Consider the following 12,842-nt stretch of genomic DNA (forward strand, 5'->3'; position numbering starts at 1 on the left):
CTCTCTCTCTCTCTCTCTCTCTCTCTCTCTCTCTCAATGCAACTGTTTGTGTAAAAATACTCAGCTCCTGATAATTCCATTTAGGTGCTAGCATGAGCTAAAAGTATTACTCTTCATTAGCAGTCTTAGGACCAAGATACTGGTTAACTACTAGATGTGCCAACAGGGCCACAAAGCTCCACTATATACATATATGTAGCCACCTTAGAATACACAACTGTTCAAATGTATGTTATAATTTGCACAAAGAAGTGACACTATCTTTTTTTTCCCTCCCACAAGAAGCAAAATTTATGTGAGGTCGACTTACTGTACAGGAGGTAACCAGGTTATTTTTATCATATTACAGTACCAAGGCCTAGTTCATCCTCAATCTCATCCCCTTCTTCAAACAGCTTTAAGAACCGAGCCTGATCTTGTTGCCTCTTCTTCTTTTGCCAGTATTTATATGCCATCACCAGTGCAATTATTGTTACTGTTGAAATCAGCACACTGATCAGTATCACTACAGCAACATGCATTCCATTCCCGTCGTCATGCTTTTCAGGAGCTGCATTAGAAGCTGCAAGCACACAGCAAATATAAATTTGTCATCATATATTGAAAAAGAACTTGTGCATTTGGGTTTAAACAGGGACTTTATGAATGCAAGTGTGCACTGAAGTACATATAGGTGAGCTCAATCACACAATTTCAGAACAATTGTATGAAACAAGAAAAGAATCCACATCAGGAATCCATTGTCTATGTTAAACTTTCATGGGCAATTCCAAGGTCCTGCCATTGTGGTCAACTTTAGCCCTTCAAGGATTACCAGTGTTTGTTTTACTAGTATTTAGTATTAAAATTAACTAGCCACATGATACCTTGCTCATTTGGCTCCTTCATGAATTATGATAGCAAATGAACTTTGGATGTTCCACTGAAATGGGGCCAAAGAAGCCTATTAATTTCTATAATATCTTAGCTTTTCTTCTAGCATAACTACCCAGAAATCTACCGTTAGAACAATGTCACAATACGGAGTGAATAATATCCAAAAAATGTGTTGAGATACCAAGCAAGCCATGAACTAGCCCATTAATATAGTATAACAGCTCCTAGATCACTAGAAAGAATAGAGTCAGAAAGATTCCATGACCAAGAAACCTCACCAGCTGGAAGAGATGTGCAATCCGGACAATGGAAAGTAGCATTAAATTCCTTCTCTTTAAACAATGTATATTTTGGAGCTTTAAAGTCAGAAGAACAGAACTCCCACTCAGCAAATATATCATCCGCTTTAATGGTGTCCTTCTCATAGAATCCACATCGCTTGCATTTCTTGCTTACAAGTTCTGTCAGAGGCTGAAATCACAAAGATTACAATTTCATTGCATACTTTTTGCAAAAATTGTCATACATGAAAAATCTGATATAGTAGCGACAACCATGAAGGGTTTACTTAAAAGTAAAATGTATAAGCACAGTTACCCAGAACATCAATTTATACAAGAGCAAACTTGAATAGGCTCACATGGCCAGCCTAGCCAGACATTTAACTATCCCCCAAAAAAGCCATTGATCCAGTACACATAATGTGACCATCTAACAATTGTAAATATTAGGTCAAAGGAGAACGGCAACTTCAAAGATTATAACTTTTGCCAAGTCTCCATTAGCAAAAGGCCAAAAAGGAAGGTATTATGTCACTATATGATAAGCAACAAAATCAACTAATAAAACATGACATAGAACCATAAAATTGCCTAAAAAGCCACAAAAGAACCCTAAACCGAACACCAAGAAGACACCTTTTTTCAGCTATTGAGATTGCACAATTCATAAAACTAGGCAAAGTTGAAGTTTTAATATGGATTCTCTACTAATTCCATGATCAATAAAAAGTTCTGAAACGAAAAAGTATTAATTTAAACCAGCTGACAGTATTGAAAACATAAAGAGAACGTAAATCAGTGACTTAGTATTTAAAAACCTGCCAAGATTCTTCACCCTTGAAGGAATAGACGACGCCTGTTTTGGTGACATCTGGCAACACCGTGCTGTTCTCTCCTTTGCATAAGAAATAAACCGTCGGTTTTCCTATCAACTCGTGCGTTTGAAATATTTCAATTGAATCCAACGTAACTACTGCCGATGAAATTAATCCTAAAAAAACAAATTAAAGAGAAGATTGCTGCTTAATTTCAAATTTTCAGCGCAAAAAAAAAAGTGAATTTGATCTAAAAAGGAAAGAAAAAAAAGAGAATTAAGAAAGTCAAAGTATTAAAAACATGTCAACATCGATCGCCTGGCGGAAAACTACATGACATCTGTTTGTTTGTTTCTCGGGAAAGTTAATTTACCTGGAAAACAGCTGAATAAGATCCACCAGGTGAGAAAACGGAAGAAAATTCTCGAATTTAGCCGATGGCGAATCGACATAGCGAGCTACAACAATATCAGTTTCTCTATAAGGAAAAAAAGGGGGAATATAATCGTAAATCAGAGAAATGAGAAAGAGTGCGCACTACGCACCTGTCCTTCCTCTGGTATTGTATTTTAATCTCAGTAAAACGAAAGAACAAAGAAAATTAAGACAAATGGCGGTTTCGAAAGTTATCTTTTGCGTGGGAGAAACGGCAAACCAAAGGAAAACGAAGAAGGGGTAGGAAAGACCGGTTCCCGCTGCGGGTAATTGGACGGGGGTTGCGTCTTCAGTATGCGGGGTGCGCAATGGGCACCTTGCTTTTAAGATTTCGCCACGTCGTGGAGGAAAAGGATACTGTTTACGTGGCGAGATCGGAAGTGGTTTTGGGTTTGGGCTTCAGGCTGGGGTGCGATTAGACATTTCAACTGATACGACGGGCAGTTATAGTCAGTTGGTCAATACTTTCTCATTTACAAATTAAAAGGAATATTCAGTTATGTTTCATTCTTTACATAGTATAAAATATATAAATACTACATTTTGGAGACATTCAAAGAAAATAAAGGATGTTGGACCAAAAAATATATTTTTTATTCTAAATTAAATATTCAACTTTTTTTAAATATCATAATATTTAAAAAAACTTTAAATTATTCTTAAAAAATTAAATAAATATTTATTTTTATTATATTCAATAAATTCTTATAATTTTATTTTCGATCAAATAAATTTTTATAATTAACAGTCGATTAATTATTATTATTTAAATATTATTTATTATTTTATATTATATGGTGTTAAGGTAATATTTTAATATATTTTAGTAAAAAATGACAGAACATATTAATGTGATATAATATTATGAATTATATGATATTTTTTATTTTCTATGTCAATGCCATGAGATGAAAAAAAATGATAAATAGTATGTTGGTTAGTGACAATTAGATAAACATTAATTGTAAAAATTTATTTACTCCCAAATAAAAATACATGAATTTATTTAAATTTTTTAAAATAATTTTGAGACTTTTTAAAATTTTGTTAAATTTTTTTAACATCTATAATAAATATTTATATCTTTCATATTAATTTTTACACAGAGAGTAAAATAAAAGAGGCAATCTCAATATTTGGGTTTCATTTGTTTTTTCTGGTGGATTTTATTTGTAGAATTGGCCAAAAGGTTTTCAAAGAAACAAAGTCAACAGGCAAGCTTGACAATTTTACGGATGGCTGTACGGACACATCTCCCCGGACGGTTTTAGTCTTTATTTAAGACAAAAGTGGTTTCAACTTTGGAATCTTCTTGCATTCTGGAAATGACAACCCATAGAAACTTCTCACGTGAAGGGAAAACGTTGTTAGTTACCTTGGCTCCCAAGATTTTTGTGACAAAGAAAACGTTGGATTTTAACGAACGAGCCATTTTTAGAACCTGCTTTGAAATAAAAAATTCATGCCATCTTCTTTCTGCTTGGCCTCTGCCGCTGCTCTCGCCTCAAGGGAGGGCCGTGCACCACCCAAAAGATGGCAACAACAAGGATTTTGTTTCCACAATCCCTTGCTGCTGCCTTGATCATCTTCTCCCTTCTTTTCATGGCCGCCTCGGCTCAAGCGATATCCCAACAAAACCACAAGCCAAGAAACAACATTCAGAAGAATGGTAATGCAACTGGCAAACCAAGAAGACCACCGACGACGGCGGAGCTTGCGAAGAAGATAAAGTCGGCTTCCTTCGTGAAAGAGTTTGTTTCCGCCCACAACGAGGCAAGAGTCAACATCGGACACACACCCATGGCGTGGAACTATACCCTTGCCTACTTCGCCAAACAGTGGGCTAAAAAGCGTGTAAACGATTGCAAGTTGATCCATTCTTATGGCCCTTACGGGGAGAACCTGTTTTGGGGTGGCAAAACCCATTGGAACCCGAGCGAGGTGGTGAAATTTTGGCTTGATGAGAAGACTTATTATGATCCGAAGTCAAACACGTGTGTCACGGGCCAAATGTGCGGGCATTACACCCAGGTTGTCTGGAAAGATTCGGTCAGGGTTGGTTGTGCTCGTCTCAACTGTTACAATGGTAAAGGCATGTACGTGATTTGCAGCTATGATCCTCCGGGTAATTATATCAATGAACACCCATTTGGTGACTTGGCTAATATTGACAATGTGAGTAAGATTGCACTGCCACCGCTGTGAAAACCACCCGTTGTTGCCCCAACTTCGCCAGTACCCTAAAAGCCTACGTAAATTAATGGATGATATGGGAGGGAGTTCAACGAGAATTGATCATGGCTTTGGCTAAAGCAGGGGAATTTATCTCTTTTTTGCCTTTCTTTTTTCTCTTTTTATATCTGAAAGAACATGGTAAGACATGTGGTCTGTACTTGTCTGTTATATTTAAATGAAAATTCCAAAAGTTTAAACTCTTGGGGGTGGGTAAAGTGTTCTTCTCCAGGGAAATCTGAAAGCCAAATGCAAATTACTGTACTAGTAGTATTGTGATTTAATGTTATATATATGTCTGGAATGACAAATGCGCCTCTGTTTTATGATCGTCTGCGGTGTCACTTTCCATGCATGGATTTGGTTCTTGTAGTTTAGTTTTAATCCTCATTGGAATTTCTCTAAGATGTCAAAGAAGAAGAGAATGTGATGACATTATTCCACAGATCTGGGTGTGAAGGTAGCTAGATTTTTCTATATTCAAAACTTCATGCATCTGAGATTAATCATTTGCAAAAAAAAGAAGGATCCTCGCATATATTTTACAAGTTTCTGCACAGCAAAATGCGAAACTATGGAAACCTTCAATCTGAAGAGAACACCTTTGTTTCCAGCTGGTATGCTTTAGTGAAGAAGGCAGGCCAACAGAGGTATGTTGACATGATGCTGCTCACGGTAGAGGCACCAATTAGCATGTTCATCACAACAATCTGTAAATGAATAGCTTCTACGGGAGAAGCGCCTCCCATTATGAGGCCAGTCATCGCCCCTGGAAGTGAGATAAGACCCACTGTTTTGGCATTGTCCAAGACTGGTGAGAGTGCAATAACTAGAGCTCTTTTCACTTGTTCTAGAGTTGCTTGACGAGGAGTTGCCCCAAGAGCCAAAGCTGTCTCCACCTGCAAAGTAATAGCAAAGCCATACGGAGTCAATAACAGAGTTGCAACATTTCAGAATGAGGGCTTGTTGACAATGAAAATGTCTTCTAAACGAGGTGTTTAGAAGGACTTATCCATCAGATCAACGAAAATTACAAAAAACCGGAGGACCAAGGGAAATTGGTGGCCATGGTTTTAAGACCAAAGTGCATTGCTTTAGTTTGAATTCAGGATTCAAATCTTTGAGCATCCACAAGAGAGAAACAACATTGCATAAATTTATCAATCCTTCCCAACTTCATAAAACCATTGACAGGTGTTTGCTAAAGTTTGAACATACCAGGTTCGTTTGTATCTTGATGTCATCTCGAAGTCTTTTCATTGTGACTCCAGTCACTGTCATTGCATTCCCAACCATCATTCCTGCAACAGGGATAATATATCGCGGGGTGAAAGGGAAAACGTTTAATACAACAAGGAGGAACATGGTCACTGCTGTTCCAGCCAGGATAGATATTCCAGCAACATACTTCCCGCGGGGCACATGTTTAGCACGTTGGCCAGCTGTATATCCAGCAACAGAAACCTGCAATCCATGTTTTCAAGCACCCATTAGTAGTAGAACTATCAAGAATGAATGTCCAATGGCGAAGAGATAGTCTAAACATTCTTGTGAAACTTAAAAGGACAATCAAGAGCATTGACAAACAAGATCCATTCAAATTCTTAAGAGAGTCCCAAAGTTGAATTGAAGGTAACTTAGATAAGGTATTTCTCTACTCTGTTTTTATTGAATAGGCCACATATATATAATTCGGTGAAATTGCAGGAGATCAGAACTGCAGTTAAATATATTTGCTCTGTTCTTGTTTGACCAAACTTCAGCATAGTTTGGGCAGCATATGCAAAATTCTACATCAATCATGAGTATCAATTCCTGGGTAGGATCAAATGGATTAACCCATAGTACGAAACAGTCAGTATCTGGGGTTTCATTTGTTTTTTTTTTCATATCAGTTAAGCTAAACTATATGCATAAAATCTCTGAACCGAATTGGAAATAGCCAATAAACATCTCTAATACGATTATAAAACTCCATAAGCATACTATTTTTACTAACTTTTATTTTCATTACAAGTCCGATTACTTGGGAAGAATCCAAAAATGGTAGCCAAAGAAGCAAGAATTCAACAGAACGAGAATTCTGCTTCACGTGGTCAATGAAGTAAGGAAAAGGCAGTCAATTTAATATTCAAAATCCCAAACTGTTCAGGTATTTCAAACTGACTAACACAGAAATTCCACTCAACACTGAATTACTTATTAATGTCAGAAAAGAGAAACGTAACCAAAGCAAAAGAAACGTTAATCTAAAGGTGAAAACTCTACCCAAATTGTAAACTTAGTTTCAACAAAAGGAAAAGAGCAAAAAGTTTAAAGGCAAACCATAAAAAGATAAGCAAGGACGATCCACCCACTGTTCTCCTGGTTAAAAATGAACTGAAGAACAAACCCAATAATGGAAAGCTGAAGAAAAGCTCTGAGGATAGAATAAATCATCTCTTTTTCCAAACCCAGCTTTTGCATGAAAGACAAGAGAACCGCCATGAGAACCACCGAAAGGGCAGCCACTGGCTTGGCCATGCCCTTTACAAACTCAATCAACCAATCCCAATCCATTGCAAGTAGAAACTGAGCTGAAAATCCACCGAGTTGATGTTCGTAATGATAGAGCCAGCTTTTCGGGGTGGGTGTTTATGTGGTTGAAGAAGAAGGAAGAAGCTACCTTCCTCTGTTGACAAAGCTGCTCTCTTGAGACAACTCGTGGAGTTAATATTCGAGGTTTTCTATTTTTATTTTCTTTTTCTTTTTCTTTTTAATGCTTTGGAATTGGCGCAAGTGGTGAGGAAGGACGTACAGATTGATACGAAACGGGGAAGGTTTGTCCCTACGTACCTTATCAGTGGATGAGAGTTGACAAGTTAGTGGGGACGAAGAATTCCGTAACATTGACGTGGCGGTGCCATGGTGCGCCAGAGAATCCACTCATTCCGTTTTAACGCTGCTAGTGGAGACTGAGAGACAATCAGAGAAGTCATTTAGGTAATCATTATTCAAATATAAAAATATAAAATTATTAAAACTATTTTAACAAAATAAGAAAAGTTCAAATGAATATGAAAAATTTATAAAATGGAATATGAAAATTTAGTTTACATAAGTCAATTTTAATACTAATTTTTTAAAAATAAAATATTTAATACTTGTATTTATTATAAAAAATTTTAATTTTATATATTATATAAATATTAACACTTTTTAATTTATTAGAATGATAACAATAAAACTTTGACTCAAAATTTAAATCACATCAAAATGTCAAATCTGGGGGCATATCTATCCTCTACTATTCACTTGATAGCAACATATTTCCGCCAATCTCGTTCATTTGCCTTCCATATTCTACTTTCTTTTTAATCTAAAATTCATTATAATATGAGTATTTTGTTTAAGACATAATATCTAAAACAAAATTTAAATTATTAAATAAAATTTTATACTTTTATTATGTTGAATTAAACTTTTATATTTTATTTCGAACCAAATCAACTATTATAATTTTATTTTAAATCAAATTTATCTTTATAATTAATGATTAATTTAGTCAAAATGTTATTTATTAGTCTATATCATGTGACACTAACGTGATATACTAACATATTATAATTGATGATGATATTGCATACTTATATATCATAATTGATGATGACGTGACATACTAATTTGATATTATAACATAACTATATGGTATTTTTTTATCATCTACATCAATATCATGTCAATATTATGTGGACATAAAATGATAAGTGATATTTTGATTAATTGTAATTAGTTAATAATTAGTTATAAGGACTTATTTGATTCAAAATAAAATTATAAATATTTGATTAAACATAATAAAAGAATAAGGACTTATTTAAATTTTTTAAAATAATTTAAGTGCTTATTTGAGTATTATGTCTTTGTTTAATAATTGATATTATCCTTGCTTATAAATTAATGTTTAAATATATATATTCAAGACTAAGAAAAAAAAACAAAGTAAAAAAAACACTTAAAAACCATGTTACTATTTGTTAAGTTTCAATACTGATGGAAAATTTGCGATGTAACTTTTGGCCTAGGTTTATCTGAGACCAAGTGTTTCTCGTATATCACCTGACAACATGTTACTAGTTATTTAAAAAAAAACTATTTTTTAAGAATTTTTTAAAAACTTTATTTAATGTAGTTTTTATTTTGAAAAGATAAATAAGTTAAAAAAAATTAAATCAAACAGACACAAAACCAAATTTGTTCTATGAAATTGATATCCCAACGTAAAATATTAAGCAAAAAGGCTTTTGGGTCACATGCAGCCTGAGCATAACGGTTGGGAAGCACAATGAGCTTATTGCCATGTGCTGACAAATCTGATTTAGAAGTAATTGTTTGCTAAGAATGATTAAAGAATGAAAATGGTGAGGGTGGATAAGAGATGCCATCTTTCTCATAGACATATAAGCAATGTTAATTATCATTAAACAGAATATGGTGAATATTCGGTATTTGTAAAATTTGTTTAATCTAAATTTAAATTCGTACAAATCATCTAAATTCAAAATAATATTGAATTATTAACTTATTTTGCCGTAATTATAAATAATTTATATTTAATATATTGTTAGTATATATACACTATCATTTAATCACAAAATGACATCTTATAAATATACGAAGATACAAGTTTATAAATCTTTAATTATAAAATTTATAAATTGATACAATGTCAAATATAAATTTTAATTTTAAAATCAATATCGATTAATCATTGCTTTGAATAGTTGCATCTCAACTTGTTTTTTATTTTTATATATATTTTTGGGATGTTGCTTGCGAAAGTATTGGTGACTTTCAAATGTATTTTGACTAAAATAATAAACAGAAGCTTGGATTCTCATACAATTAAACCAAAAAAAAAAATACCAGTCGACATTCATTTGTACTTTAATGTACTAACTAAACAATCTGAGGCTGAAAATCCACCGCGTACTGATAGAGCCAGCTTTTCGGGGCGGTTGTTTATGTGGTTGAAGAAGAAGGAAGAAGCAACCTTCCCCTGATGACAAAGCTGCTCTCTTGAGACATCTGGTGGAGTTAATATTCGAGGTTTCAGATTATGATGTTAATCATGTTGGGTTTTGTATTTTTCTTTGTGTCCTTTTCCTTTGACTGATTTGGAATCTGCGCAAGTAACGGGGAAGGACGTACAGATTGATACGAAACGGGGAGGGGTTGTCTCTGTGTAACAGTGACGTGGCGCTGGCATTGGTTCTGCAGAGATAATTCACAGAAGTCATTTAGCTAATCATTATTGAAATAGAAAAATATTAAAATATTAAAATTACTTTAATAAAATATGAAAAATTTATAAAATGGAATATGAAAATTTAGTTCACAGAAGTCAATTTTAATACTAATTTTTTAAAAATAAAATATTTAATATTTGTATTTATTATACTAAAATTTAATGTTATATATTATATAAATATTAACACTTTTTAAATTATTAGAATAATAATAATAATAATAATAAAATTCTGAGTCATAATATAAATCACATCAAAATGTCAAATTGGGGCATATCTATCTTTATTCTAGTTGATAGCAACATTTTTCTACTATTCTTGTTCATTTGAGTTTCATGTACTTTCTCTTTAGTTTAAAATTCATTATAATCGAAGTATTTTATTTAAGATGTAATATTTTTAAAAAAGTTTAAATAAGTTCTTATAATTTTATTATGTTCAATCAAATTTTTATATTTTTATTTCAGACCAAATCAGTTATTATATTTTTATTTTGAATCAAATATATCTTTATAATTAATGGTTAATTTAGTCAAAATGTTATTTAACATTCTATACCATATGATATTAACATAGTTTGCTAACATATTATAATTGATAATGACATGACATACTAATATAACATTATTTATATGGTATTTTTTATCTTTCACATTAATACCATATCAATGTTATATGGATATAAAATGATAAATAATATTTTGACTAATAGTAATTAGCAATCAGTAGTCATAAAAGTTTATTTGATTCAAAATAAAACTATAAAGATTTGAATAAACATAATAATAGAATAAAAATTTATTTAAATTTTCTTAAATAATTTAAGTGCTTGTTTGAGTATTATTTCTTTGTTTAATAATTGGTATTATCCTTGCTTATAAATTAATGTTTGAATATATAGATATATATATATTCAAGATTAAGAAAAAAAATTAAAGTAAAGAAACATTTGAAAACATGTTACTATCTGTTAAGTTCAAATAGTGATGGAACATATGTGGTGTATTTTTTTAGCCTAGGTTTATCTAAAACAAAGTGTAGCTCGTATCTCACTTGACAACATGTTACTAGTTGTTTTTTTTTTTAAATATTTTTTAAGAGTTTTTTAAAAAATTTATTTGATTTATTTTTTACTTTTAAAAATAAATAAATTAAAAAAAATCATATCAAACAGGTATCAAACCTAATCTGTTCTATGAAATTAATATACCAATATAAAATATTAAGAAAAATAAGGTCAAGAAGGCTCCTGGGTCACATGCATCCTGAGCATAACGATTGGGAAGCACAATGAGCTTATTGCTGTTAATTATCATTAAACAAAATATGGTGAATATTTGGTGTTTGTAAAATTCGTCTAATCTAAGTTTACATTAGTACAAATCATCTAAATTTAAAACAATATTGAATTATTAATTTATTTACCGGTAATTATAAATAGTTTATATTTAATGTATTATTAATATATATATACACTATCATTTAATCACAAAATGTCATCTTACAAATATGTAAAGATAAAAATTTATAAATTTTTAATTATAAAATTCATACTATATCAAATATAAATTTTAATTATAAAATCAATACCAATGAATAGTTGTTTTTATATATATTTTTGGGATGTTGCATGCTAAAGTGTTGGTGACTTTCACATGTTTTTTGATTAAAATAATAAACAGAAGCTTGGATTCTCATACAATTAAACCAAAAAAAAAAAAAATACCAGTCGACATTCATTTGTACTTTAATGTACTAACTAAACAATCTGAGACTGAAAATCCACCGCAGTTGATGTTCATACTGATGGAGCCAGCTTTTCGGGGACGGTGTTTACGTGGCTGAAGAAGAGGGAAGAAGCAACCTTCCCCTGATGACAAAGCTACTCTCCTGAGACATCTGGTGGAGTTAATATTCGAGGTTTCAGATTATGATATTAATCATGTTAGGTTTTGTATTTTTCTTTTTGTCTTTTTCTTTCTAATGATTTGTAATTGGCGCAAGTAACGTGCAAGTTCGTACAGATTGATACGAAACGGGGACGGTTTGTCTCTACGTAACTGTGACGTAGAGAAACCACTCGCTCTAGTGGGGACTGGGAGACAATTCAGAGAAGTCGTTTAGCTAACCATTATTGAAATAGAAAAATATTAAAATATTAAAATTACTTTAATAAAATATAAAAAGTTCAAATGAATATAAAAAATTTATAAAATGGAATATGAAAATTTAGTTTATATTAGTAAATTTTAATACTAATTTTAAAAAATAAAATATTTAATACTTGTGTTTATTATAAAAAAATTTAATGTTATATATTATATAAATATTAACACTTTTTAAATTATTAAAATAATAACAATAATAAAACTCTAACTCAGAATATTAACCACATCAAAATGTCAAATTGGGAGCATAAATATCATCTATTATTTTACTTGATAGCAATATTTTACTACCAATCTGGTCATTTGACTTTCATGTATTTTTTGTTAATGAAAAATTCATTATAATCGGAGTCTTTTGTCTAAGATATAATATTAAAAAAACTTTTAAATTATTTAAAAGAATTTTAAAAAATTTGTATATTTTTATTTCTAATCAAATTTTTTTTTATTTTGAATCAAATAATTTGATATGATAACATAATTACGTGGTATGTTTTATCTTCTACGACAATACTATATCAATGTTATATGGATATAAATTGATAGGTAATATTTGACTAATGATAATTAATTAATCATTAGTTATAAAAGTTTATTTGATTTAAAAAATATAAAAATTTGATTAAACATAATAAAAAATAAAAATTTTAATTTTTTTTTAAATAATTTAAATACTTATTGGAGTATTATGTCATTGTTTGATAATTGATATTATCCTTGCTTATAAATTAATGTTAGAATATATAT

The 12,842-nt window shown here is 31.3% G+C and overlaps 3 protein-coding genes across 4 annotated transcripts; 1 reads left to right on the top strand and 2 right to left on the bottom strand.

The window, feature by feature from the left end:
* Nucleotides 1-52: 52 nt before the first annotated feature.
* On the bottom strand, nucleotides 53-2,736 carry LOC110420477 (valine-tRNA ligase). Of its 2 annotated transcripts, XM_021433801.2 has the most exons (5): nucleotides 2,518-2,736; nucleotides 2,346-2,430; nucleotides 1,976-2,148; nucleotides 1,155-1,347; nucleotides 53-562 (listed from the first exon to the last, which is right to left on the bottom strand). In XM_021433801.2, the coding sequence occupies exons 2-5, from the start codon at nucleotides 2,422-2,424 to the stop codon at nucleotides 339-341; spliced, it is 669 nt and encodes a 222-aa protein (XP_021289476.1). In that variant the 5' UTR covers nucleotides 2,425-2,430; nucleotides 2,518-2,736; the 3' UTR covers nucleotides 53-338. The 2 variants fall into 2 exon arrangements, with proteins under 2 accessions (XP_021289476.1, XP_021289475.1); XM_021433800.2 differs by having other exon boundaries at nucleotides 2,346-2,735.
* Nucleotides 2,737-3,900: 1,164 nt separating this feature from the next.
* LOC110420922 (CAP (Cysteine-rich secretory proteins, Antigen 5, and Pathogenesis-related 1 protein) superfamily protein) lies at nucleotides 3,901-4,921 on the top strand. Its single transcript, XM_021434334.2, has one exon. It carries the CDS (start codon nucleotides 3,941-3,943, stop codon nucleotides 4,610-4,612), a length of 672 nt encoding a protein of 223 aa, XP_021290009.1. The 5' UTR covers nucleotides 3,901-3,940; the 3' UTR covers nucleotides 4,613-4,921.
* A 227-nt stretch (nucleotides 4,922-5,148) lies between these two features.
* On the bottom strand, nucleotides 5,149-7,395 carry ALS3 (aluminum sensitive 3). Its single transcript, XM_021434333.2, has 3 exons — nucleotides 6,965-7,395; nucleotides 5,858-6,103; nucleotides 5,149-5,538 (listed from the first exon to the last, which is right to left on the bottom strand). Exons 1-3 carry the CDS (start codon nucleotides 7,196-7,198, stop codon nucleotides 5,224-5,226), a joined length of 795 nt encoding a protein of 264 aa, XP_021290008.1. The 5' UTR covers nucleotides 7,199-7,395; the 3' UTR covers nucleotides 5,149-5,223.
* Between the last annotated feature and the right edge of the window lie 5,447 nt (nucleotides 7,396-12,842).

Source organism: Theobroma umbraticum, unplaced genomic scaffold, assembly GCF_002168275.2.
Source record: "Theobroma umbraticum cultivar Fairchild unplaced genomic scaffold, ASM216827v3 scaffold_86.0, whole genome shotgun sequence".
Taxonomy (NCBI): domain Eukaryota; kingdom Viridiplantae; phylum Streptophyta; class Magnoliopsida; order Malvales; family Malvaceae; genus Theobroma; species Theobroma umbraticum.

Excerpts from the sequence above, each read along its gene's own strand:
- LOC110420477 (XM_021433801.2), bottom strand. The coding sequence starts at position 2,424 with ATGTCGATTCGCCATCGGCTAAATTCGAGAATTTTCTTCCGTTTTCTC. Across the intron at positions 2,149-2,345 it reads CTTATTCAGCTGTTTTCCAG|GATTAATTTCATCGGCAGTA; the intron begins GTAAATTAACTT and ends TTGTTTTTTTAG. Across the intron at positions 563-1,154 it reads TTGCACATCTCTTCCAGCTG|CTTCTAATGCAGCTCCTGAA; the intron begins GTGAGGTTTCTT and ends GTGTGCTTGCAG.
- LOC110420922 (XM_021434334.2), top strand. The coding sequence starts at position 3,941 with ATGGCAACAACAAGGATTTTGTTTCCACAATCCCTTGCTGCTGCCTTG.
- ALS3 (XM_021434333.2), bottom strand. The coding sequence starts at position 7,198 with ATGGATTGGGATTGGTTGATTGAGTTTGTAAAGGGCATGGCCAAGCCA. Across the intron at positions 6,104-6,964 it reads TCCTTGCTTATCTTTTTATG|GTTTCTGTTGCTGGATATAC; the intron begins GTTTGCCTTTAA and ends CATGGATTGCAG. Across the intron at positions 5,539-5,857 it reads TCAAGATACAAACGAACCTG|GTGGAGACAGCTTTGGCTCT; the intron begins GTATGTTCAAAC and ends ATTACTTTGCAG.